Source organism: Neofelis nebulosa, chromosome X, assembly GCF_028018385.1.
Source record: "Neofelis nebulosa isolate mNeoNeb1 chromosome X, mNeoNeb1.pri, whole genome shotgun sequence".
NCBI lineage: Eukaryota > Metazoa > Chordata > Mammalia > Carnivora > Felidae > Neofelis > Neofelis nebulosa.
The window spans coordinates 81,883,522-81,909,583 of record NC_080800.1 but is presented as its reverse complement, the minus strand read 5'-3'; the positions used below and the strand labels follow the sequence as shown (position 1 = coordinate 81,909,583).

General features: G+C 41.5%; 3 protein-coding genes across 5 annotated transcripts; 1 reads left to right on the top strand and 2 right to left on the bottom strand.

Annotated features, from left to right (window-relative positions):
* Positions 1 to 4,881: 4,881 nt before the first annotated feature.
* Positions 4,882 to 10,677, bottom strand: HNRNPH2 (heterogeneous nuclear ribonucleoprotein H2). 3 transcript variants are annotated; one of them, XM_058712305.1, is made up of 3 exons: positions 10,546 to 10,657; positions 7,643 to 7,712; positions 4,882 to 7,163 (listed from the first exon to the last, which is right to left on the bottom strand). In XM_058712305.1, exon 3 carries the CDS (start codon positions 7,108 to 7,110, stop codon positions 5,761 to 5,763), a length of 1,350 nt encoding a protein of 449 aa, XP_058568288.1. In that variant the 5' UTR covers positions 7,111 to 7,163; positions 7,643 to 7,712; positions 10,546 to 10,657; the 3' UTR covers positions 4,882 to 5,760. The 3 variants fall into 3 exon arrangements, with proteins under 3 accessions (XP_058568288.1, XP_058568286.1, XP_058568287.1); XM_058712303.1 differs by lacking the exon at positions 7,643 to 7,712 and having other exon boundaries at positions 10,546 to 10,677; XM_058712304.1 differs by lacking the exon at positions 7,643 to 7,712 and having other exon boundaries at positions 10,558 to 10,676.
* Positions 10,678 to 10,794: 117 nt separating this feature from the next.
* Positions 10,795 to 18,769, top strand: GLA (galactosidase alpha). Its single transcript, XM_058712302.1, has 7 exons — positions 10,795 to 11,148; positions 13,592 to 13,766; positions 14,806 to 14,983; positions 15,830 to 15,921; positions 17,401 to 17,562; positions 17,771 to 17,968; positions 18,362 to 18,769. Exons 1-7 carry the CDS (start codon positions 10,856 to 10,858, stop codon positions 18,623 to 18,625), a joined length of 1,362 nt encoding a protein of 453 aa, XP_058568285.1. The 5' UTR covers positions 10,795 to 10,855; the 3' UTR covers positions 18,626 to 18,769.
* Positions 18,770 to 20,493: 1,724 nt separating this feature from the next.
* Positions 20,494 to 22,982, bottom strand: RPL36A (ribosomal protein L36a). Its single transcript, XM_058713166.1, has 5 exons — positions 22,837 to 22,982; positions 22,322 to 22,427; positions 22,046 to 22,113; positions 20,845 to 20,967; positions 20,494 to 20,566 (listed from the first exon to the last, which is right to left on the bottom strand). The coding sequence occupies exons 1-5, from the start codon at positions 22,945 to 22,947 to the stop codon at positions 20,546 to 20,548; spliced, it is 429 nt and encodes a 142-aa protein (XP_058569149.1). The 5' UTR covers positions 22,948 to 22,982; the 3' UTR covers positions 20,494 to 20,545.
* Between the last annotated feature and the right edge of the window lie 3,080 nt (positions 22,983 to 26,062).

Here is a 26,062-nt window from a genome sequence, read left to right as displayed (position 1 = left end):
AAGTAACAACTGTTCAGTGTGATTATTTTCTGAAAAAGATTTTGATGTTTATATTTGAGAGAGGGAGAGAGAGAGAGAGAGAGAGACAGAGACTGAACAGGGAAGGGGCAGAGAGAGAGACACAGAATCCGAAGCGGGCTCCAGGCTCCAAGCTGACAGCACAGAGCCTGATGCGGTGTTCAGCTCACAGACAGTGAGATCATGATCTGAACTGAAGTCCAACGCTTAACTAAGTGAGCCACCCAGGTGCCCCTGCTGACAAAGATTTAACAGGAGACAAATTGGTGTCAAGTGATGAGTGGGAGGAAGTTTGAAGGAAGGGGTAGAACATTTTAAGGCTTTGCTGCAGAGAAATCATCCCCCCCGCCCCGAGCGCCGCAAATAGCAAAATTATATGAGTTGAGAAAAAAATCAAACAAGAGAACCAACATGTTTTCACAACTTTTTAAAGTTCTAATATGATGTTGTGATAGAGGGTAATTATCCATGATCCAGTCAGCACTGGGAGTTTAGAGAATGGAAAGAAAAGGATTCATCACAAGCCATAAAAGCTGAATCAACACTCAACTGAAATAAACATGTATTGAGCGCCTACTCTGTGCCAGGCATGGGGCTACTGGCTTCCCTCGACCCACCAGAGGATCTCTGGCGCCTGTTCTCAAGCTGCCCTGGAGCCAAAGTGCTGTGGGCACAGGAAGCATGACTTCCCCGAGGAACAGACCAGAGCTAATCGACGGAAGGGGCGCCCAGGAAGTTCCAGGGCTGTTCCTTTTCGACCCCGTGGTCGGCCTTGGCTTCCCGCTCCCAGCGCCCAACTGAACCCGAAGAAGTGAGAGGGGGCTGGGAGGGGGAACGAGGTTCCTGGACCGGCCTTAACTTATTGGGCCCCGCTTATCGGGGTGGTGGTCTCCCCTCTCAGAGATCCACTGACACGCAACTGACTCCCCTCCTCAGGCTCCCTTCCGCCCACAGCCGCGCTAACCACGCCCCCTGTGTCAAGGCCCGCACCAGTCCCCGCCCAGCCGGCCGCCATTACGCGGGCAGCCTCTTGCCGATCCATACACGGGAAAACGAAATAAACTGTAGGTGTGGTGGGGGGGAGGAGAATTGATGGTCTCTGGTAAGCGAGAGGGGAAAGGAAGGAATTGATTCATGTCAAACTATCTCTCTCCGCCCCCCTGAGCTTCACGCCCTGCGCCCGACTTTACTCACCTCTGGGCGGGCTTGCTGGAGGAAAACGGGACTACCCGCTGAGGAGCCAGAGAGGAGGAACTAGACCCAGCGCGGGTCCCCGCCACCCTTACCACACGGGGCCCAGAGCGCCGCTATTCTTAATTCTATCCCATTCGGACCTGAGCCGTGTCCTCTTGCCCATGTTAGACATCATTTCCTTCTCCCCTCCAGCATTCTGGTTCTTTCCCAAACACAAGATTGGTTTTCACCCTGAGACTCAATTTCCGCATCTCTATGATGGTGGTGGCATTGACACGTAATAGCATCGCGTGTATGAGAAAAAAGCCCCGCGCAAACAAGGGGAGGCAGGAGGAGCAAGTGCTGGAATGAGAAAAAGAACCCTGGAAAACGGCCCTCGCAATATGCAGGTAGATGTCCTAATTAGTATGTTGGTCAGACAGAGCATTGGAATAGGTAAATAGTTTAGAAAATAATTACTGGATAAAGTACAGTCATTCTCAGATGCTGGCGGGAAGTGCATTCTGTGCATCTGTCTGCAGATCACTGCTGGGTGCGGGGCGGGGGGTGGGGGGCTCCCACAGACAGGCTCCAAACACAAGCTAACCTTCTGAATGGAGCCCTGCACCGCACTAACCTGGTGACCCCACACACGTGCTTGCTTTGCATTCAGAAAAGCTGACTTTCAGTCACTGTGAGAGCAGGTTGTGAAATGGTCCCTGTGACACTTCCAGCTTAGTGTCAGGTGCGGTGAGTGGAATCCCATTTCACCAGTTGCAATCTGGTTTTGCAATAGCCCTCGAGGCACATCTTGAAGAAATCTTCCTTTTTGCTGACATTTTAGGAATTCTCCCTAAGGAAAAAGGACCTTGATTTGTAAGTGAATTCGCAATGCTTTTCCATATCAGTTTGGGAGGGAGGATACAGAAGTTGTGTCATGCTGACAGATAAGATTGTCTCTGGAATAGAGACCTCCTTTATGGATGGATGAATAAATGCAGAAATAGGGGTGCCTGGATGGCTCAGTCATTTGAGCATCTGACTCTTGATTTCAGCTTAGGTCATGACCTCATGGTTCATAATTGAGCTTACCGTGCAGAGCCTGCTTAGGATTCTCTCCCTCTCTCTCTGCCCCTCCCCTGCTCATATGCGCTCTCTCAAAGTAAATAAAATATTTAAAAGCTTTTCAAAAAATAAATGCAGAAATAAATAAATGTGTGGAAAACAGAATGCCTACATAAGCCAATGGTTCTGTGCATCAGAATCACCTGCAGTGCTTATTAAAACAGATTTGTGGCCTCACCCCAGAGTTTCTCATTCAGTCAGTCTGGGAGGGGTCTGAGACTTTTCATTTCTAACAAGTTCCAGGTCAGGCTGCTGGTCCTGGAAGCACACTCTGAAAACCACTGGCATAAGCCATCAGTGGAGACCCCCTTAGGGTATGATTTTTGTGATTGCAAACTTTCAGCCTGATCCTGCCAAGTAGCTTACAGGTACAGTCTAAAATGAATCCCCTGGCTTGGTGCTCAGGAGGTCTATGGGTGGATTTCCCACTTTACCTCCCAGCAAACTCTCCTTGGTAGTGTTACAGAATTAGATTTCAGAGTTACAGGGGTGTGTATGTGTGCACATCTGTGCTACTTCCCTGACAGGTACTGCTGTCCGTTTCCACACCTCTAGTGCTGACTGCTGACCTTCTCCAGGGTCTCTCTCTTTTCACTGCTTCCTTTGGCCTTGGGAGTTTTCTTATCCAGCAAGAAGCAACAGACACCTTTGATCTCAGGTCTCAGCCAATTCTTTCCTGGCATTTGGTGACATCTAGTGGCTAACTGAAGAATCTTCGCTCACACTTATAGAACCTTCTGGAAAATTAACTGAGCAGTCTGGAAAGCAAAAACATGTACTCGTGAACCCCCTGAGACAGGTTTCCTGAAGGAGTTCAGGAGGGCAAGGTAATGACTGGCTCAGTAGCATAAGTCAAAATGGATTTCTTGCTCTCTTAGCAACTGTTACAGAAATTAGAAGTATCAAAGAATTCCCCTCTCACTGTATCCTCAGTGTGAATGATTTTGTAGAAATGATACTCAATGAAAAGTGTCCTTGAATAAAATTGTCACGTTATACCAATTTGGTATTTGCTTCCCATCTCAGAGCATTTCTCCAGGCCCTAAGCTATAAGCAGAGCAAGGGTAACAATCCATTTCCAGGCTAGTCACAAGATCCACAAAAAGATTTGTAGTTCAGGTGCAGCTGATAGTGACCCGAGGGCATCCAGGCCTGAATGTCATTGAGAGGTGTAATTGTTAACAGCTACTACATATACAGAAATGTAAGAAAGCCTCTGGTGTCACAGGCCTTTGAAGTCCTCATAGGAGGTGCAAGATGCTGTAAACAATCATATGCAATCTGTATTTTAACATAAAGTTACTTCTCATAGGAATGTAAGGGGAGACAATCAGGAATCATGAAGGAAGCTGCTTCTTAAAGCTATTTTAGGACCTTTAGTAATCACAGAGCTGTGATGGATCACAAAATGTGGCCACGAGACCAGCAGCATCAGATTCTTAAGCACTACACCAATATTACCAAATTTTGAAAACTGTAAGAGTGAGGCCCAGTAATCAATGTATTAACAAGCCCTGCAGAGGATTCTCTGGTACATGCTAAAGTTTGAGAACCAATGGTTAACAACAAGTTTTAAATGCCCCAAAAAACCTTAAAGGTGTTTAGAGATGCTATTAATAAATTCATGGTGGAGACTGTATTATTTCTATAATAACATATACTTAATTCTTTTTTAAAACATATAAATTGCCCTTAGATCTTCTATATGATTAAACAAAAGGAATGGGATTTATTTGCTTTCACTTCTTGGATTTTGGAGAATGCTGTCTTGATAGTTTCCAGAGTAGCTCCACAGTCCTGTGGACAGGGAGGTGAGACATTTAAAAACAAACAATACTCCACCCCAAAAGTAATTAAATAGAAATTAAAATAGCAATTGGAGGGACACCTGGGTGACTCAGTTGGTTAAGCATCCAACTTCAACTCAGGTCTTGATCTCAGCTCAGGTCATGATCTCAATTCATGAGTTGGAGCCCTGCATCAGGCTCTCAGCTGTCAGTGCAGACCCTGCTTCAGATCCTCAGTCTCCCTCTCTGTCCCTCCCCTGCTTGCACTCTCTCAAAAATAAAACTTAAAAAAATAAAATAGCAATGGGATTATCATTTTTCAACAAATTAGCCAAGATCAATAATAATAATATGTATCGTTGAGAAGTCTATGGGGTGAGGGGGACATACAGTCCTGGTACAAACACGAAGTACCATAATCTTTCTGATAATGCAAATCAAAAGCCTTAAAAATGTTGTACCTTTGACTCAGCAATTCCACTTTTAGGAATATATCCTAGAAATAATTTGTGATATATACAACAATGTATGTATAAAGATGCTAATGCAAGTTTATAAAAATTTAAAAATTAAAAACAATTTAAATTTCAAGTGCAGAAGACTTGAATAAAAGAAAATTTTCATATGATAAAGCATTAAAAAAATCAAGCTGGGAGCACCCTGCTGGCTCAGTCAGAGGCCATGTGACTCTTGATGTTGGGGCCGAGAGTTCGAGTCCCACTTTGGGTATAGAGATTACTTAAATAAATTTTCTTTTAAAAAAATCAAGCTGTACAAGTTTATTTTTCCAGTTTTTAAAAGGAAGATTTATTTAACAAGTTTCACTTAGTACAATACATCTAATGGAAATCACAATACAAGGAAAGATTTAAATCAAAGCCTCAGAATCTCATACAAACGACATGACCAAACTCCTAAAGTATTGGTATTACATCTCAAAATTGTCCCAGATCTTAAAAAAAAAAGTGAAAGTGTACAGTCACGTGCCTTACAGCATATTAAACCAAAAAGCTAGAATTAACAAACATGCCAAATGTTTTCACTTTGAATCGTAGACACAGCTCCTATATTTGAGTTTTACAGAAAAGCATGTTTCTCAACATGCATCCAAAGTTTTCAGTGTATTGTGGTATAAGAGCAACATTTAACATAAGTGAAACTGCTTTAACCTAAATACGCTTACTGCTTAGGTACACTCCTACAACATAACTAACTTGAGGAAAGCTGAAAGTTGTTTTAACAGTTATGGTCAATACTGAACGCTGTTATTACATCCTAGGTGAATGCTTCAGTGTTCAAAATTACTGAGCTTGAAGTTTTAAAACCTTGACTTCCACTTTACAGTAAGCATGAATCACAAGCCTGTAATGCGAAACTGTTAAACTTAATTTTTGTTTTCTTTAAAAAAAGGAAAGAAAGAAAGAAAGAAAGAAAGAAAGAAAGAAAGAAAGAAAGAAAGAAAGAAAGAAAGAAAGAAAGAGAAAGAAAGAAAGAGAAAGAAAGAAAGAAAAAAAGAAGTTGTTTAAGAGTGATCAGAATCAATGATATTTCCCAATTACCAATCACACTGGATAGGCTAGACATCCCTCCCATTCTACAACTCCCATAAATGCACAGCTTTTATTTCTGTAACAGCTGTTTAGTGTTCCTTCTTTACTTAAGCAAGGTTTGACTGATAGTCACTGGAGTTTTCCTGCAGAACTTGGTCATATCCACTCATACTGCTCTGACCACCATAACCACCTCCATAGCCACCACTTAGCTGCTGGCTAGTAGGACCCCCGTAACTAGACTGGTTGGATAAGCCCATCCCTCCCATCATTTGACTACCATAAGCACCACCACTTGCCCCCGCTGTAGAATTCAAAAAGAGTTCTACATAGCTGTGATCATAAGCACCCCCACTCGTTCCTGCAGTAGAATTCAAGAAGAGCTCCACATATCTGTGTTGCATATTAGCTTTGTCTTTTGCCATAGCTGCCACAGCATCTTCATGAGTAGCAAATTCAACATCTGCCTCACCAGTAACTCGGCCATCAGGTCCAATTTCAATGTGCACTCTCATGGGGTTAAGAGGTGAGAAAAAATTGTAAATATCGTTCTCAGTGGCTCTGTAAGGTAATCCCCTCATGTGTACACAGTGCCCTGTGGTACTCTGGAAACTGGACCCACCATCTCCATATCTATGATCAGACATTCCTGAAAAACAGTAATTGAGGTCTCTTCCAAACCTATCAGAGCCAAAGCCATATCCATCATTATAGCCACCATAGTCATCATAGCCTCCATACCCTCCACCATAGGCACCACGTCTCATCCTTTCAAACCCAGCCCCTCTGCCAATGCTATTATACCCTCTGCCAGCCCCTGGCCTATCATAGGGACCTGGCCGCTGCATAGCCATGAGCTTTCGAGGGGGATCATAGTGGGTTCGGACTTCAGCTCTGCTACTCTTGAAGATTTCAATGTACCTGTGCCCTATTCTTTCCTTGTGTTTCTTTAAGGCCTTTTCAGCTATCTCCTGTGAAGCAAACTGCACAAAGGCTTCCCCTGTGCTCCTCCCCTGAAAGTCCACTGGCAGTGTCATCCCATTTGGCACAATTTCCAACCCTGAAAAGAACTGAACAATCTCTTCCTTGCTACAGCCAAATGGGAGTCCTCTAAGCCGGACGAAGCCATCGTTGGCAGTATCAGGACTATTTGGACCTGTATGCTTCAACACCCAATCCATTTCAACACTGTTGGACTTGAATACTTCAACATATCTGTGTCCCATGGTTTCTCTGTCCTTCTTCAAAGCCAATTTCACTTCATCTTCGGATTCAAGTTCGACAAATGCTTCACCACTTGGTCTGCCTTCTCTGGTGTAGATGAAACGAATACCTGATGTGCCATTTTGGATTTTACAATCAGAGAAGAAGCGCATCACTTCATCAGCTGAGCAGGACCAGGGTAGGCCCCTGACCTTCACCACGAACCCCTCCCTGCCTTCCGTGCTCAGCATCATGGTGACTGTTGGGCTCTTGGTGGCAAGCTTGGCTCACTATGATTTTGATGTAGCTGAAAAAAATTAGAAGACTATTGTCATGGAAAAATGTTCACAATACAAGTAGGAAAAAAGCAAACTAATATAAAACTCAATTTCACTGATTTTTTTTCCAAAACATTCGTATAAATAATAAGGCCGCACCAAATTTTTAATTCATTCATCCAACCATTATTTACTCAATACCTATTTATTTGTTAGATACCATTAATAGTGGTTATTTCTGGGCAGTAGGATTATGGGAACTTTTTATTTAAAGGACTGTTTTCTTTGGACATTTCTGTATGTTCTAAGTTTTCTATATTCAGCATATATTAACATCATAGTCAGAAAATGAAAGGCGTAAAAAATTAACAGCAACAATATCACTGGAAGATATGAACAAATACAAGATGGCTATACCCGATTACATAAAAATGAAAAACTTAATTACATCAAAGGTAAAATAAAACAGAATTAAAAGACAAACAATACACTTTGAGAAGATACTTACACCAATACATGAATATCCTTATTATATAAAGAATTCATGCCAATTAATAAAATCAGGGAAATATTAAGGCCTAAGAGATAAATGGAAAAAAAGACATTATGGGTAGTTCATACATTCATTTTATATTTTTCAGTTGCCAACTCCAGTATTTGGCTTCGGGATACAAAAGTCAGTAAGCCCAGAAAGGATTTATGGTCCAGGAGCATTATACATCTTTACTAAAGACAAAAGTGCAAATAAACATTATCCCTGCTATGACAGAATCCTGTTCAGGGTAAAAAGATACACAAAGCAGGGACGCTTGGTCAATTCTAACAGCACAGAATTGTTAAATAAAACAGACTAACCAGTTCATGGATCCATAAATGAATTTTAAAAGTTACGATGGAGCATAAAATAGGATGAGGCCAGGCAAGACATTAAGGCTGGAAGGTAGAAATCATATCTTAAAGGCCTTATGTGATGGACAAATGAGAAAGACCTTCAAAAGGTTTTAAACGGGAGTGACGGGAGGGAAGGGGAGGGGAGTGACGTCAATCAAAGCCCTTTCAAACAGATCACACTGGCAACAGTGTGGAACTCAAACAGAGGGGGGTTGGGGTGACACTAGCAAGATCAGTTAGAACCCCAGTCTCTTCGAGGCATAAGGGATTCACCTAATGCAATAGCACTTTTAAAAAAGAAAGGAAAGAGGTGATCTACGCATTCAACAGTGGACTCTACAGGACTTGATAACAGATTAAATACAGGGAGAATACAGATGTGAGGATACAGAGGAGTTATTTGGGAAATGTTCAAATCTCACCAATCATCAGAAATGCAAGTTAAAACCAGAATTAATCAACATTTTTCACCCACTAAAACAGTGAAAATTAAACAGTGAGGATAAGTCAATGCTAATATTCAGGGTCTGCAAACACTCCTAAGGAGTGAAAAGTATACACAGTACTTCTGGAAAGCAACTTGTAAACATGTATCACGCCTTTTGATACAGTAAATCCACTTCAGAGTATGTGCCCTAAAGAGATGATCTGAAGTTTCAGACAAAGATTTATGGAGCTACGTATTCTTCAAAAGGTACTTTATTAAGAAAGACTATTACGTAATTTTAAAATTATACAAATATTTAATAACATGAGGAACTACATATGCTATAATCTTAAACCAAGATCACAGCTGCTTTATAATCTCAACTATGTAAAAAAACATGTATGTTCATATATCCTTTGACCCTGCTAAAATTCCTTCCAGGAACCTGGTCAACAGAAATACTCACAAATGTTCACTGCAGCACTGTTAGTAATGGCAGAAAATTAGAAACCTAACTATTCATCAATAGGGGAATGGCTGAATGAATTACAGTATATACTTTATCCTTAAAATGGAATCCTACGCAGCTGTTAAGAAAAAACAGCTTCTGAACTAGATTTCCAAAATGTATTGAATAAAAGAATATGCATAGTATGATCCTATTTTAAAATATAAGCATGCAGGTATATATGTATGTAAATGCATAGAAAATCTGAAAGCATAGAATACAAATCTGTTTTTTGAGAAAACAGGAACTGGAGGTTAGAGTGAAGTAGTTTTTCACTTTTTACCCAATTTACTTCTATATAGTTTTAATTTTTAAAAATCACTGTAACTGGAACAAAAAGTGTTAGAAAAAAATATATTCATGGGGAATATGTCAAATGTTAATAGTGATTGCTCTCAGTGGCAGGCTTATGGCTTTTTCAATGTTATTTTTTCAATCTCTTGTGCATTCTTAGTTTTCTGTGGAGAATAATTTTATTTTAGCAAAAAAAATAAATTTAAATGTTTACTTTTCTGGGATTTGCTATAGAGCAATATTATAAAATTTTCTAATTTTGTATATGTGGGTGGCTTATCTGACACGGTCTGGAAACACTGGGCCTCTTGGAAAGAAAGTACAAAGTGTAATAACTGCCATAAAACTACACTGAAGATTCAACAAACATTTACTAGTTGCCTATCATAGGCCTGGCACATTGCATCTGCAAATAACACTCTCCCTATAAGCCATCTTCAGGTTTGAGTGACATATTTATGCACTGGTTTTTTGCATGCCTTATCTCTTGGTTGTACAATCCCATTTCATGTCCCTGCAGCACTGTAGACATTAATATCCCTCTGTAGTGGCAGGGAGATTCTGCTTCATTACTGTATCTCCTGGGAAGGCCACCAGGACTCTGCTGCTGAAGTAGGAACCAGGATTCCATTTGTGGGTTAAGAAATTGTGTATTTATATACGTGTTATACACATACTTTTTATACACCCGAATGCTGAGTAGTTATTTCCTGGTGATGAATTACTTGTGTTTTTTTTTTTTTAATTTATAGTATACTCTTATTTTCTGAACGTCCAAAACTGAACATGTAGATTGTTGTTATAAGTAGAAAAACAAACGTTATTTAAATATTCAATACAGTAAAAACATTTATTGGGCGCCTCTGTAAGGCATGCAGCATTTGCCTAGGTGTGACTCTACAGATATAATTCACTTGGTGCCTCCCCCTACAGACAATCAGTGGGGACTTAGTGCCTGAATGGATGGACCAGCACTCCGGCCACTGGTCTGAATATTTGTTGTTCTTAATCCAGGGACATGGTTTTCAAGCGTTTTCACCTTACGGTTTCTCGTAAGGGTCCCCTGAGACCCGCCCAGACAGATATACAAAAACACATACAGTCACGAACGTCCACCATTTCCCCACCAGGCGCAGCAAAGGCGGCTTCCCGGCACTGAGAAGGGGGGAGGGGGAGGGGGGAGCGGAGGAGGGGAAAGCAGAGAACGAAAAAGGCGGAGGTGGCCCGCGGATCCTGCTTTGGTCTTCATCATCACCACCCTCGGGTCCCCAGTTCCCACCCACACACCAACCTCTAACGATACCGGATAATTTTCCTCCTTCTTCCCTCAAACGGCTATAGCGAGACGGTAGACGACGACCAGAACTACTTCTGCTCACGTAAGCGAGTGATCACGTGATCACCTACGTCATGTGAGATCTCGGTCACGTGAGCAACTCTCGGCTTAAACTCGGGATCTCTAAAGTGCCGCACTTCCTTCCGGTATGGAAATGGGGCGGGCCAATATCAAGAAACAAAGAGTGTGACTGGTTGTGGTGTGTCTTACGTGACTGATCATTGGTCCGCCTCTGGGGATAACCGTCCCAGTTGCCTGAGAAACAATGTCATTATTTAATAACTCACAGGTGATTGGTCCGGCCCTAAAATTAAGCTTAAAAACCCAGGTTACCGATGGAAATTTGTACCGCATTACAGTGGCGATGAAGCTGAAGAACGGAATTCAGGAGCCGGGCTTCCTGCTGGCGCTTCGCTTCCTGGCCCTGGTTTTCTGGAGCTTCCCTGGGACCAGGGCCCTGGACAATGGCTTGGCGATTACCCCTACCATGGGCTGGCTGCACTGGGAGCGCTTCATGTGCAATATTGATTGCCAAGAAGAACCAGATTCTTGTATCAGGTATCAGAGATATTGAGTACCCACTTGCGTTCGCCATTCAATGTGTTTGTCTCTTTGGCGAGATAGAGGGAACATCTGAGCCCGAGTGAGAGTTCCCTTACTGCTGCTGCGTTGTTGGCGTTGTTGTTGTTGTTGTTGTCTCCAGCAAACTTCCCTGGATGGAAACTAGCCCTAAACTTTTGCTGCGTGACCCCTCCTGTGGTGGGAGTCTGGTCAGCAGCCCCTGCTTCTCGTGTCTCTGTGCCTCATCACCCAACTGGGGACTTTATCCATTCACCATCCAGTTCTGTTCAGATCCTTCTTGTGAACTGCCGCTCTGCCTCTGTCAGGTACTAGTAGTGAGCACAGCTGGGGCGAGTAGGCGAGACAGAGGACTAACACGTGCAACTTCTCCTTTTTTGGGTCAGGAGTTCCTTGGCTGTAACTGGAGGGAATTTAGAGGAACCGTGGAGTCACGGATCTCCTCTCCCCCTCGCCCTAGAATGTGGGATCCAGCTGGGAGGTTGACCTGGAGGAACTTTATAAAGGTTTCCCCCACTATCCGAAAGTAACGTGTTCTGTAAGCCGAAATGGCTTAATGAAGCAATTACCATTAGTTTATATGGAAAAAATTTTGAGCGTTCCCAAACCCAAAAAATAACCTCTATTGGCTTTGATGCACAAAATAAATGGAGATAAATCACAGATGTTCACACAGTTCAAAGCCATGGTGGCTTAATGCTGAGATGCTGAATGCAGTTACCATCATATATTTCTTTTTGTCTTTTCCTTTTTTTCCAAGTAGTGATTGTCTTGTTTTTATATGATAATAAAACTAATGCATAATCATTGCAAAAAATGTAGATAGTAGAGTATAATGAAAATAAAGTTTTCCTGGCACAGAATAAGCGCTTCACAAATGCAAACTGTATGTATGTATGATGATTTATTTAAGCAATCTCCTGTTGATATCTATTCAGGCTCTTCAATTTTTTTTTTTTATTGTTGTGAAGCTGTGTTAACCGTTCCTGTACATCATATGATTCTTTTCTTAGAAGTGTAATTACTGGATCCAAATGTATGCCCATTTTATTATGTACTAAACTGTCCTCCCCAGAAGTTAACAAATGCACATTCCCAAGAACAGTGTATGATGAATGCCTGTTTCCCCACACTGTGGCCAACACTCCATTTTTCTGATTCTTTTAAAACATTGCCAATCGTTTTTATTTCCATTTATTATTTTTAATTGAAATATTTTGGGTTTGGCTTTGGAGTTTTGTGTGTGTGTGGTCTGTCAATACATTATGAATAATGTGGTGGTTCTGGCTTAGGTTGGTTTTGTTATGAATGTATCAAACATCAATTTTTTCTTTTATTATTTCTGGCTCTGGTATCATGCTGAGAAAGTCTTTACCTACCTGGAGATAATAGGAGTCACCTACATTTTCTAGTAGTATTTTTTATGGATTTTTAAAATATTCAAATCTTTAATCCAGCTGGACTTTATTTTACTATAAGGAATGCCATATTTAATACATACTAAATTCCATGGTACCAAATGGCTGGAAGGATCTTCTTCTGAACTTTGTCTTTAATTCCATTGGTTTGTGTATTCTAATGCTACTGGTATATTGCAGCTTCATTTATCTTTTATAGAATGTTTACGTGTTTAATCTCTTAGGTGAACTTTTGGATCATGTTGCCAAGTTCCTTAAAAACTCCTTTTGGGGTTTGTTCAGAGTTTATTCAAGGTATAAAGGTGTGTTTTAAAGTTGAGTTTTCTTATCCCAGAGTAAAATAACATCTCTCCACTTAAGTCTTTTGGGAACATCATAGTTTTATTCATATGGATCCTGCACATGTGTTAATTTTATCTCTAGGTATTTTAGGTTTTTCTGTTGGTTTTTTTTTTTTTTGGTTGGTCTTGTCAACGGTATTTTTTTTCTCCAAATAAGTTATTGTTAATATCTAAGAAAGCTGTTGATTATATTAACTTTGTAGTTTCTTACTTTACTGAACCTTCTTCTTAGTTCTAAATGTTTTTTTTTCCTTTTTTGAGAGAGAGAGAAAGATCCAGCAGGGAGGGGCAGAAAGAGAGGGAGAGAGAGAATCCCTAGCACACTCTGCTTCATGTTTGTCAGCAAAGAGCCCAACATGGGGCTCGAACTCATGAACTGTGAGATCATGACCTGAGCCAGAGGCTTAACCTGAGCCATCCACACGCCCCTTTTCTTATAGTTCTAATAGCCTTTTCAATTTCATGTATTTCTCATTCCTAATTGTTTGAGGTTCTTGGGTGGAAGTACTTGGGCGGCGAGGAGGAAAGAAGCACAGTCCATTTTACCCTGCACTGATTGTAATTACTACTGAACTATTACCGGGTTGAAAAAAATTGCAAAACCCTAAGATGCCTAATGATTTGTTTAATGAATTTCAATGATTCTTGGCATTTCTTTATCAGCGAGAAGCTCTTCATGCAGATGGCAGAACTCATGGACTCAGATGGGTGGAAGGATGTAGGTTATGAGTACCTCTGTATTGATGACTGTTGGATGGCTCCCAAAAGAGATTCAAAAGGCAGACTTCAGGCAGACCCTAAACGCTTTCCTGGTGGGATCCAAGGCCTTGCTAATTATGTGAGTTTATAGATAATTCTTTCATTAAAGAGACCCAAAGCACTTCTGTACTGAAACTTGTTCACAAAGACTTAGAAGGTAAAATAGCTGCCATCATGTGAATATCAAATTGTAAGACTCATCAGGTGGAATTTTCATCCCATCAGCAGATCCTTGTTTTGCAATAGCTCTTGAGGCCTATCTTGAAGAAGTTCTCCTTTTGCCAAAACCACTGAATTCTCTTAGAGGAAAAAAGGAGCTTGGCTCTTGACATGTGTGTATATATTTCCATGTTAAGCTTTGCGGAGCTATTGCAATTGTACTATAAACTAGAATTTTATAAGAAAGAAGAACTATATTCTGAAAATTAAGGTGTAATAGAGTTGGACAGTAGTTAAAGGTAATGAAGATAGATTTATTCAGTACTATTGTAATAGTCAAACTCGATTCCTAATACAACAAAGATTGTAATAGTCAAGCTCAATTCCTAATACAACAAAGACAAGTGGGGTTTTATAGTCTGTGAGCAGACTTGAAAGTGTCAGTGGAAGGAAAATTACCAAGAGGAGACATCAAGGGCAGGAGGATTCATGCTAAAGGCAAGCCAAGAACTTAGATATCAGGGGTGGGGGATGAGGAACTTTATCAGATATCAAGGGTAGGAGAATGACTTAGCAGGATTCTTGCTGAAACAACATGAGGCCTACTTGAGAAGAGGGCACAGAGGAACCTAAGGTATGGTCATGGTGAGAGACTTTGTCCAGATAATTGTATCATTGCCCTGGAAAGGTAACTTTTAGGATCCCATCAGAGAGAGATTAAAATGACTGATAGCTTTCCCTTTAGCTCTACATTATAGCTTACATATATAGTTTGAACTCAGCAGAATTGGAGACTTTGTCTCCCAACTAACTCACCTGGATAATTTTGGGGGCTTGTAAAAAAAAAAAAAAGTCCCTGATACATAGTGAAGTATACTTGTCTCTGTCCCCAGCCTGGAGTGATTCTCTCTGCTTCATAATTGCCCTTCTACTGTGGTGATCCTTTTCTCTCATTTCAGGTCCATAGCAAAGGACTGAAGCTAGGAATTTATGCAGATGTTGGAAATAAAACCTGTGCAGGCTTTCCTGGGAGTTTTGGATACTATGACATTGATGCCAAGACCTTTGCTGACTGGGGAGTAGATCTGCTAAAATTTGATGGTTGTCACTGTGACAGCATGGAACATTTGGAAAATGGTATGTTTCATTAAAGAGATTTAGCCATGAGCAAAGGGAGGAACTTGGAGGCCAGGGTAACTGGAACATCCAAAGAGCTAATCTTCACATTTTAAATGCCCTATCACAATACTGGAAACAATTATTCTTTTTTTTTTTTTTAATTTTTTTTTCAACATTTTTTATTTATTTTTGGGACAGAGAGAGACAGAGCATGAACGGGGGAGGGGCAGAGAGAGAGGGAGACACAGAATCGGAAACAGGCTCCAGGCTCCGAGCCATCGGCCCAGAGCCTGACGCGGGGCTCGAACTCACGGACCGCGAGATCGTGACCTGGCTGAAGTCGGACGCTTAACCGACTGCGCCACCCAGGCGCCCCGTGGAAACAATTATTCTTAATGTGCCAGAGCTCCTACCTCTTCTCTTATTTCAGTTTGTCCATGCATTCATTCATGCATGTGTGTAAAATCCATGCATGCCTAATCATGGCTAATACTGTGCACATTTCATTCAAGAGGGCTCTGAGTTCGTTACAAATATAATTGTAACTCTGCATAACATCACTTGGGGGAAGGCATCCAGAATTGTCCGTCACAGAGAAGAACATCTTCATTCCCACCTTTCCTTAGTATATGCACCATCCCACACTACCTCCTCAACAATCCCAGCAGTCTGGGAGGTACTAAACACAAATTTAAGCACAGAGCAGCCACATGTCTCTGCTGCTAGTTTAAAATATAACCAAAGACATTCCAGGCAGCCTCTTTTTATTTATTTTTTTTCAGGCAGTCTCCTTTTAAAAAGTAACCCCGTGCCAGCTGGAAATTCCCTTCATTCCCTTATTTTACCCGTTGTTTTCTCATACAGGTTATAAGCACATGTCCTTGGCCCTGAACAGGACTGGCAGAAGCATTGTGTATTCCTGTGAGTGGCCCCTTTATATGTGGCCTTTTCGTAAGGTGAGCTAGTGAGCCCCGAATCCAATAGAGCCTTGCCGGTAGATTCTCAGAACTTGAGAACAAAGGAGACAAAGGGTCTCCTTCAAAGTCCAACCTTACTTAACAGTCTTATCCTACCATCTCTCTCAGGATCCACCACTTCTCACCATCTCTACTGCTGTAATTGGAGTCTAAGCTACCATCACCTAGGAAATCAGTCATCTTTGATTCTTCCCATTGCCTCACAGTTCACACCTGTCCACCAGCAATCCTATCAGTAGTGTCTATAAAATCCATCCTGAATCAGCCCACTTCTTTCTCTCTTGCATCCACCCTGGTCCTCCAAGCCACCATCATCTCTACCTAGACTGCATCATCAGCCTGATCTATTTCCACTGTCCTCCTACTCCTATCCATTTTCCAAGCAGCACCACAGTGATCTTGTTAAAATGTAAATCATACCACTCCCCTGCTTAAAACCCTTAACTGGCTTCCCATTGCATTTGGAATAAAATCAGACTTTATTGATCTGGCCCTAGCCTGTCTCCAACCTCCCATCAGTCTTTCCATGACTGCACTGGGCTTTTGTCCTGTCCCTCAAACACCCAACCCTACTCCTGCCTCAGAGACTCTACACTTGAATTTTGCTTTCTGCTTGATACATTCTTTCTCCAAGATTTTTAAATTGCTGGCTCCTTAACATTGAAGTCTCAAACCAAATGACACATATTCAGACACCTCTTCTCTACTCTAAAATAGCCCTCTATCCATTTATTCTTTATCACACTGATCTGTGAATTTCCTTCTAAGAGCTTAGCACTGTATGGAATTATTTGTTGACTGGTTTATTGTCTGTCTTCCCCACTAGAATGTAAGCTCCAGGAGGGCAGGGACCTTGTCTGACTTTATCACTGTATCCCTAGTTTATGGTAAGTGTTGAATAATTACAGAATGGATCCCTGTTATTTTCTTCTAATCCTGCAAAATACTCTCACCTCTTTTTAACACTGTAAACCTGATATTCTACCTCCCTATCTACAAACTTTTATTCATTCCTTTAACAAATTATATGCCTAGGATTCAGATTGCCTAATCCTGAGCTTGTATGTCCTATGTAATTTTTCAGCTTTTTATTTATAAAGATTTTAGTTATTTCTGATGACAAAAGGGATGCATTTCCATTTTAGGAAAGTGTGAAAATACAGTAAGTTGTGAAAAAAATTAAAAGCTTTCCATAATCCCAATATTTAGTTACTATTTGGTGTATTTCCAGTATAAACAGTGTTAAAGCCATTTTAAGTAGGGATTTTAAGTTATATGTCCTGTTTCTGAAGCAAATTTCTTACAATAAAATTCCATTATAATAGGGATTTAGCTCTCCTCATAGAGACCTTTAATCTGTAAACTAAAGAACACTACAGGTGCCTCCTTTAAACTTGACTGTTTTCATCTTGCAACAATGTTAGTAGAAGTAAACAGAAGAGTTGTTTGTTTCCATAGCCCAATTACACAGAAATCCGACAGTACTGCAATCACTGGAGAAATTTTGATGATGTTTATGATTCTTGGCAAAGTATAAAGAATATCTTAGACTGGACATCTTCTAACCAGAAGAGAATTGTTGATGTCGCAGGACCAGGGGGTTGGAATGACCCAGATATGGTAAGAATCTGAGCCCTCCTTGTTCAAGCCCCTGCAGTGGGCCTGTTTGCCTACTTTACTTTCAAGGTAAATCAGAAGGGAAAGTTCCTGGAAGCAGGCCTTACCTGAGAGTACTACTCAGAGCAGGGTGCCATAGAAAGTGGCATCTCTGTGTCTAGGCGACTAAGACTGTTTCATTTTCTTAAATTCTTGTTCTTCTTTGTCCCAGTTAGTGATTGGTAACTTTGGCCTTAGCTGGGATCAGCAGGTAACTCAGATGGCCCTGTGGGCTATCATGGCAGCTCCATTACTCATGTCCAATGACCTCCGACACATCAGCCCTCAGGCCAAAGCCCTCCTTCAGGATAAGGATGTAATTGCCATCAATCAAGACCCCTTAGGCAAGCAGGGGTACCGGCTTAGAAAGGTACAGTAAATAATGTTCTATGGGAGAAAACCGGAATTGGCCAGGATCATATTCTCTTGCCTTCTAGTTTACAGTTCATCCAAATGTTTGTGTTTAAAGATGGAATGGCTTTATGCCTAAGTACCATGTCTGTCCTGGGCCTAAATCTGTTACATAAGAGGGCGTGCACTGATCTTTTGAGAATATTTGCTTTTAATCTTCATATTATAATCAGTAATGAGGCTTTTTTTTTTTTGCTAACCATTACTTTATTTCCAAAACATGCTATAGGATTTTAAGTTTTTCTAGAAGTGCTCAATAGTTCTGACAGTAATACTGAATGCCACTACTAACAAGGCAGCTTACTGCTAGGTACCAAGCTTATCACACCTAATTTCTTGGCTTACTTTTCAGGAAGACAACATTGAGGTGTGGGAACGCCCACTATCAGATTTAGCTTGGGCTGTGGCAATGGTAAACCTGCAGGAGATCGGTGGACCTCGTTTTTATACCATCTCTATTGCTTCCCTGGGACAAGGGATGGCCTGTATTCCTGACTGCATAATCACACAGCTCCTGCCTGTGAAGAGAAAACTTGGGTTTTATCAGTGGACTTCAGATTTAAAAATTCAGATAAATCCCACGGGCACAGTTTTACTTCGGCTGGCAGCAAATTAGACCACATTATAAAGCTTTCTTTTAAATGTGTATCTTGTTGCCAAAGTGACTACCCCATTGGTGTCTTTTTCTTCCATTCCCACTTCAGCCATCATTTCCTTCAATAAAATTTTCCACAGTGGAGTTTAAGAACTTCCAAATGTATCTTTAGAGAACATTTTGTGAAAAAGCTTTTGAACAAATGTTAACAGATGAGAAATAATAGCTGTAATTTACTGGGCACACTCTATTTGCCAGGCACTCTTCTAGGTAAAGTATATGGAATCATTTTAATCCTCACCAACAACCCTGAGGCAGGTACTTATCCACTATAAACTTGAGCCAGGATTTCGGCCCAGACTTTTAACTCTTGCACTAGTGAGTTGCTTAGAATAATCTTGTCAAGAAACACCCCACCACTTAGGTTTCCAAATCCCAAGGTGGTTTGCAGTCTAGATCCAACAAATGCATATGACTTACTTTCACCAGCAATAGTTGATACATTGTGACCTAAAGTACCAGGCCTTTGGCCAGAACACCCTCCCCCCTTTAAGTCACCTCCTCTAAAGAATGTGATGAGGCAATGACCTTCAGACTAGGGTATGTGGGAGTGAATCATTTGAAAGGAATTTCCAGACGTTACAATTCCCTCCCTTTCCTACAATTCATTTGCCTGAGGACCAATCCTTAAAACTTCCAGCCAGCCTCACCACCTCCCCTTTTACAATCCCCCTTCTCCAACATGACCAAAGGCATGCAGCTCACCCATCCTAATGCACACCAGCACAAAACTAGCAGGGCACAAAAGGCCCACAAAGTACATGTTAATTCCTTTGCCTGTCAGGTGATTACCATTTTCAATAAAACTGGAGGAATAATCATCAGTTGCTAAAACTGGCAAGCCGAGACTTCCTTACTCATGGAAACAAAGTAATCTGTAAGAAAAATACTCCATCTCATGGAGATGTACTTAGTTACCAAAATATATTGCTTATATACTTTGTCTCCAGTTTTGCTACACAAGTATGAAAAGCTGAACATCAGGAAGAATCAAGTATACAATAGTATACAAAAAGGAAAAGAATGTAAAACTTACAACTATTAGACATCTTTAATTGACAGATACCTCTGTTAAATTCAACTGAGCAGCTCAATTCACTAGAAACTTTATCTTCTGCAGTGGTTTCTACATGAGAATTTAGGTCTACTTCAAAATTTGACAGGCCACATCAAAATGTTTGAGCAGGGGCGCCTGGGTGGCGCAGTCGGTTAAGCGTCCGACTTCAGCCAGGTCACGATCTCGCGGTCCGTGAGTTCGAGCCCCGCGTCAGGCTCTGGGCTGATGGCTCGGAGCCTGGAGCCTGTTTCCGATTCTGTGTCTCCCTCTCTCTCTGCCCCTCCCCCGTTCATGCTCTGTCTCTCTCTGTCCCAAAAATAAATTAAAAATGTTGAAAAAAAAAAATTAAAAAAAAAAAATGTTTGAGCAATGTTGAGTAAGTCTGAGGACACAATATAGTATACTATGCCTAAAACACTGGACCTAATTTCCTCATTAAATGATTGCAGTAGCAAGGGTATATGAGAATTTCACTCTTAGTAAACTTACATTCACTGTGTAATTGTTACTGATCTCACCATGTTAGTGAATGCAGATCTCTACTTATGTCCCATGGTAACCAATAACCTTTAACAGCAAACAGAATCCCATGAACCCCAAGTAATTGAGGTGAAAACTGAGAAATCATGTCTCATGTGAGTTCAACCAGTTTAGATTCAATCCAAAACGAGCACAGTACCCAAAAGAACCATCAGCCATAAATTTCCCCATGAACAGAATTTTGTTGAGGGTGCTAGTTTATTTCATGCTCAAAAGACCAACTGCAACCAAATGAAGTGAACATAACTTCAAGATTTTATTGTCTTCATAACAAAATATGAAGCTTAGAACTGGATCACTTGGCCCTGTAATGGAACAGAAAATAAGTGAGTTTTTTTTATGTTGCAAAGAACCTTTACTCCAAGTACACCGTCTGTCCCTAAAGTGATCACCATCTTTTAAGTCACTTTTCATTATCCTTCTACTCATACCAAAACCCAACACCAAAAACCTCATACCTTCAGCTAACGATCTAGGTATTTTAAAAGGATTGCCCCATTCTTGATTCCACAATCAGTAAGTGGGGAGAAATGTTCACCTCTTCCAGTAGAAAAGATTGCACCCTCCACCCATAATTATATACCTTTCTCTTCTTATCTCCTCCCAGTTCAAAATGCTTGCATCTCTTAATAGCCAGCATTCTCTTAGATCTGCAGTTGGGCTCAACACATTCAAGCCTCAGAACAATCTTCTTTGTGGTTTTAGCCTGGAAAAAATTAAGTCAAACCCTTCATAAATCACTAGAGAAAATCTTCCTTCAAAAATAGCACTGTTGGGTTAAGTACTACTTAAAGGAAAGCTTTTTCAAATGACAGAAATGGGTCAACCAAGTGCATGAAACTATGAAATAAACCCAGCTTTCTCACTGAATAGGGCTAATAATTGTTACTTTATTAATTCTCTGGAGACTACATAAAACTATATATACAATTTATGTGCATTCAGCTGTATCATTTAACTCAAGGTCCACTAATAAACTTTTTAAGCCTACTCCTATAACAAGAATTCTACTGCTACCACTTCACAGTTCACAAAAAAGCCAAAACCTAGGCAGAATCTCCCCATCTTAAACAAATTAGCTGAATGTGAAAAGGCTATCAGGTATTCCTTTTACCACCTTGAGATCAAACCATTTACAGCACCTAAATGAACGCTAGTTATTCCTTGATATTTTCTGAAACTAGGCTGAATGAGCAAAGCACCAAAGAAATGCTGTGTTCGTAAGAATGCTGTTCCAGGCACTGTGTACTTTAAGGGGTAGCCAATCACCTGGGGCAGAAAAGAAACTCATTTGGCCTGGATGAGAATGACAGAGAATTCAGACCAGTGGAAGGCCTAAATGACAATTTTAAAGAGCTTTACAAGTTCATGAGATAGGTAGCTGACTGCAGGCTTCTGAGCTGAAAAACAAAGTAAGCAAGTAATTCTTACTGCAAGCGACTGAGGATTCACTAACGCATGACAGGAAACAGGGCAAAGGAAAAGATTTAGTGATGTACTCAAACTTCAGTTCTTAGGAAGGCAGGACACATTCATTTAACTTGATGTTTGCCTCTTCAGCAAGGGAAAGACAAAAAGAATAAAACACTGAGATGATACAGTATTGCAGACTAGGGTCAGCCCTGGGTTGCACTCCCAGCTCCACTGCCTACTGGACAGGTCACTGCAGGTTAACAGAGAACTTCACTGACACACACCTGTACTGGAGAAATGTGGGCCATAGAAAAATACAATGTCTTTACCACAGTAGGTGGGCAGCATGTCAAACAGTAATTACTACTAACCTTTTTCCGGAAAATCGGCTTAGTTTGCCCACCATAGCCACTCTGCTTCCTGTCATAACGCCGCTTTCCTGGGAGAATAAAGTTATTTGTTATGGTATACCAAAGATAATCACAACTGCCACATGGTAAAGTCTTCTTTTCTTACAGGTTTTATCTTGGTTTTTCCAGCATAATTATCAATACTCAAATTAGGGGAGAGGGCGCACGGGACCGCTCATTTCTTATACTAGTATACGAATGATGCATTAAAACCAAATTACGTACAGACTGTCTTACCCTGGGCATAAAGAGAATCTTTGCCTTTCTTGTACTGTGTCACTTTGTGGGGTTGGTGCTTGCCACACTTCTTGCAGAAAGTCCGGCGGGTTTTAGGAACGTTCACCTAGTAAGCACACAGTTTAGAATAAGCAGGGTTATCAGATAAAATTGCACAATACCTTGACCTACCCAGCTGAAGCTAAGACATCCCATGAGAGCTCGACTCTCAAGATTCCTCGCTAGCACACAACACTCGACTAGAAAGTGGTACAGCCGCAAGTGCTTCCAGTACAGCGGCCTCCTGTGAGCCCAAAAGTCAGCACATTCCCTCCACCCCCACCTAACTACCTCTTTGATCCCATCGCTTCATTTCCTGGCCCCAAAGCCAGTGCCTCCGGGGTCGACCCCAGCAACACTGGGTTTCTTTGGTACATCGAGTCCACGCGTGGGCCCAGAGCCATCCCGGGACGGCACCGTCAAAGGGTATGAGAAGATTAAACTGGATGTTACAGAGACCCTCCCCAAGGTCCTACCATGGCTGCGAGAAGGCTATCGGCACGGAAAGAGAGAGGCAAGGCCGGAAACGGAAGTATATAGGAGGTTTCTGGTCGCTCTTGCTCATGGGAGTTGGCGAGAATGACCATAGAGTCTAAGGCTCTGTGAGCACCGCCCCCTGGCGACTGAGATGACCTGCTTGGTAGCCGTGGGCGGGAGTTTAAGAAAGGGTTCCGCTGGAGGCGGATCCTGTCTTTGACTTCCTCCGGTCTTCCCGCTTTGCAGTGTTTCCTCACAGCGTTAAATGAAGGAAGCAGTGCTCATTCTAGACCCTTGGGCTTCCCTGTCCCTATCTCCAAGGAAAGCAAGGACTAGGGCCAAATGGAACGGCCCTACTCACCCATGTGCCATTACTGTCCCACTTCAAGGACACTGGGAACATCTTTTAACAGTGAACTGCTGGTGGAGGGATTGGCTTGGAGGGAGCCAGTGCCCTATTTCATTTATCACATGGCTGTTTGGTCCATTCAACAAATGTTTATTGAATTCCTATTCTGTGTTGGGCACTCTTCTAGGAGAGGGACACAATAATCAAATACACTCTCATAAATATATAATTACAAAGTACTGTACTTTGCAAAAAAAAAAAAAAAAAAAAGTACCCGTTTGTTGAAGGAGCAAGCTGACTGCTGTTCTGAAGAGACAATGAAACTTTTCACTTACCGCAATAGCAATAAACAGGCAGAGAGATAGAAAGTATCCACCGCTCTTCCCTTCCTGCGTGCCTGGCAGAGAGCATGTGCTAGGTCTCCAGAGTCCAACAGAGGGGTGCCTGGGCCTGTTTCGGGCTGAGTGACTGAATCTGAGCCTGCCTCAGATTCTCTCTTTGCTCCTCCCCTGCTCGCTTGCTCTCTCTCTCAAAAATAAATATTAAATTAAAAAAAGAGTCTAGCAGAGAAAGACTTCAGTGCACTGAGTATTTAAAATTGAATGGCTCAGGGGCGCCTGTGTGGCTCAGTCGGTTGAGCGTCCGACTTCAGCTCAGGCCATGATCTCTCAGTCCGTGAGTTCAAGCCCCGTTTCAGGCTTTGTGCTGACAGCTCGGAGCCTGGAGCCTGCTTCAAATTCTGTGTCTCCCTCTCTCTCTGCCCCTCTCCCACTCATGCTCTGTGTGTGTGTGTGTGTGTGTGTGTGTGTGTGTGTGTGTGTCAAAAATAAATCAAAAAATTTAAAAAATTTAAATTGAATGGCTCAGTCCATTAAGTCTCCAACTTAGGCTCAGATCATGATCTCAGGTTGTGAGTTCAAGCCCTGCATGGGGCTCTGTGCTGACAACATCGATCCTGCTTTGGGTCCTCTCTCTCTCTCTCTCTCTCTCTCTCTCTCTGCCCCTCCCCAGCTTGTGATTTCTCTTTCAAAAATAAATATTTAAAAAATTTAATAAAAAAAATTAAAGTTGACTGTTTCATAAAATTCTCACAGTAATTCTAGGAGGTAGGGAGTACTATTATTCCCATTTTACACATGAGAAAGTTGAGGCCATAAGCTATTCAAATAGTATATTCAACATTTTGCCCAATGTTAATAGTATTTAGTGGAGCCAGGATATAAACACAGGTGATCTGACTCCAGATTCTGGGTTTCTTTAACATTATACAATATGGCTGTTGTGGCCTGGTAATTATAATAGCTAACAATTATTGAGGACTTCTTATATACTCGGCATTTTCCTAAACACCTTATATACTACCTCTTGTAATCCTAACAATCCATATATTGTGTACTGTTATGAACATGTCACAGGTAAGGAAACTCAGGCACAATACAAGTGATAATTTTGTGGAGCTGAAATCTCATCGCAGGTAGTTCTAACACCACAGTCTTGCACCTAACCATAACATCACATGGGGGAAGCAGGGGCATCTGCGGGATAGAGGATGATGAAGTGAGAGAATTGATCAGGGACTCTGGAAGGGGTACCAGTGACTAAGGGCTAAGGAACTATGAAAGCCTAGGATCTCATGCTTGCATAACTCTCCAGGAATACCCATGAGTCCAGAGTTGATTGATCATCCTCTTTTTGTTGGATGGTCTCTGGGAAGGAGACAATAAAAACATTACCACTACCTGCTACATTTCCTAAAACTTTCTTTGCCAAACAGCCAGCCCATAGTCTTGGCATTTTCTTCTTCTATTTGGGTTCTTAGGCAGTCTTACTGACATTTGAAGAGTTTCTACAGGGTTTTGACATTAGTCACATGGAAAAATGAAGACAATGAACATGGCCCCTCTTAGTCTAATCAACCTTAGTTCTTTCTATTACACCTTGTGTAACATGGCTTTGGTTTTGATTTCCTTCACTAATCCTGGTCTCTGTTTTGGACATACTCCTGCTTAATTTTTCTTAAGACAAGGCACTCAGAACTTAACACAGGAGTCTAGATATGGCCTCACCTTGCAGAGTAGGTGACCTATTCACTTTCCTCTGTCTAGATATTTTACTTATACAAGGAAGCCTAATATGACCTTGGATTTTCTGGCAGCCATGTTACTGATCTGACATTTCTCTTGATCATTATCAGCAAAAACCTTATGAACCATTTTCACAAATGCTACTGCAATCCCACTTTCACCTGGAGTCCTTTGAAGTTCAATTCAGTGCCCAATTATGGGACACATCCCTTAGCTCTGGTAAAATACACTTGGTTGAAGTTGGCTTATCACACCAGGTGACCAAGACTTTTTTTGCAAACTGATTGCTCCGGTTCTGTCATCCAATCTAACTCATAATAGCCTTGTGCCATTCCCAGATTAGCTAGGCTACTTCCTATATCTTCCTCAAAGTTCATTAAAAAATGTTCAACAAGATATCACCCAAAAAAACCTTACATTATATCGGGAATCTTCTGAGGCAACACTAGGCCATTTATTTGCACTATTTGGGTGCAGCCCTTCTGTCATCTAGAGAAGTGTGTTAGGGAAAGGCTCATGGGCAGATGGTAAAAAAGTGCATAGGTTTATTTTACCCTATCCCCTTGTCTCACTCTCCCTTTTCCAGATCCCCCATTGTATGCCTATCAATTTCCGGTCTCCACCCCAAGATGGCCCTCAAGAAGGGATAGGCCATGTGACAACAGGTAGCATCTGACTGATGAAAAGGGGAGGGGAGGAGAATGTCTGTGACCAACTCTCAGGCAGAGGACCAGAGCAGCTGTTCAGAGGTGACTAGTGAAAGGATATATCTATCTTGTGCAGATGTGACGA

What these genes read in the sequence shown, in the direction of transcription:
- GLA (XM_058712302.1), top strand. Translation starts at nt 10,856, where the DNA reads ATGTCATTATTTAATAACTCACAGGTGATTGGTCCGGCCCTAAAATTA. An exon ending in GTTGGAATGACCCAGATATG is followed by an intron (nt 17,563 to 17,770) that starts GTAAGAATCTGA and finishes TCTTTGTCCCAG; the next exon opens with TTAGTGATTGGTAACTTTGG. An exon ending in AGGGGTACCGGCTTAGAAAG is followed by an intron (nt 17,969 to 18,361) that starts GTACAGTAAATA and finishes CTTACTTTTCAG; the next exon opens with GAAGACAACATTGAGGTGTG.
- HNRNPH2 (XM_058712303.1), bottom strand. Translation starts at nt 7,110, where the DNA reads ATGATGCTGAGCACGGAAGGCAGGGAGGGGTTCGTGGTGAAGGTCAGG.
- RPL36A (XM_058713166.1), bottom strand. Translation starts at nt 22,947, where the DNA reads ATGGTCATTCTCGCCAACTCCCATGAGCAAGAGCGACCAGAAACCTCC. An exon ending in AGATTCTCTTTATGCCCAGG is followed by an intron (nt 22,114 to 22,321) that starts GTAAGACAGTCT and finishes TTATTCTCCCAG; the next exon opens with GAAAGCGGCGTTATGACAGG. An exon ending in GAGGAGATAAGAAGAGAAAG is followed by an intron (nt 20,567 to 20,844) that starts GTATATAATTAT and finishes GTTCCATTACAG; the next exon opens with GGCCAAGTGATCCAGTTCTA.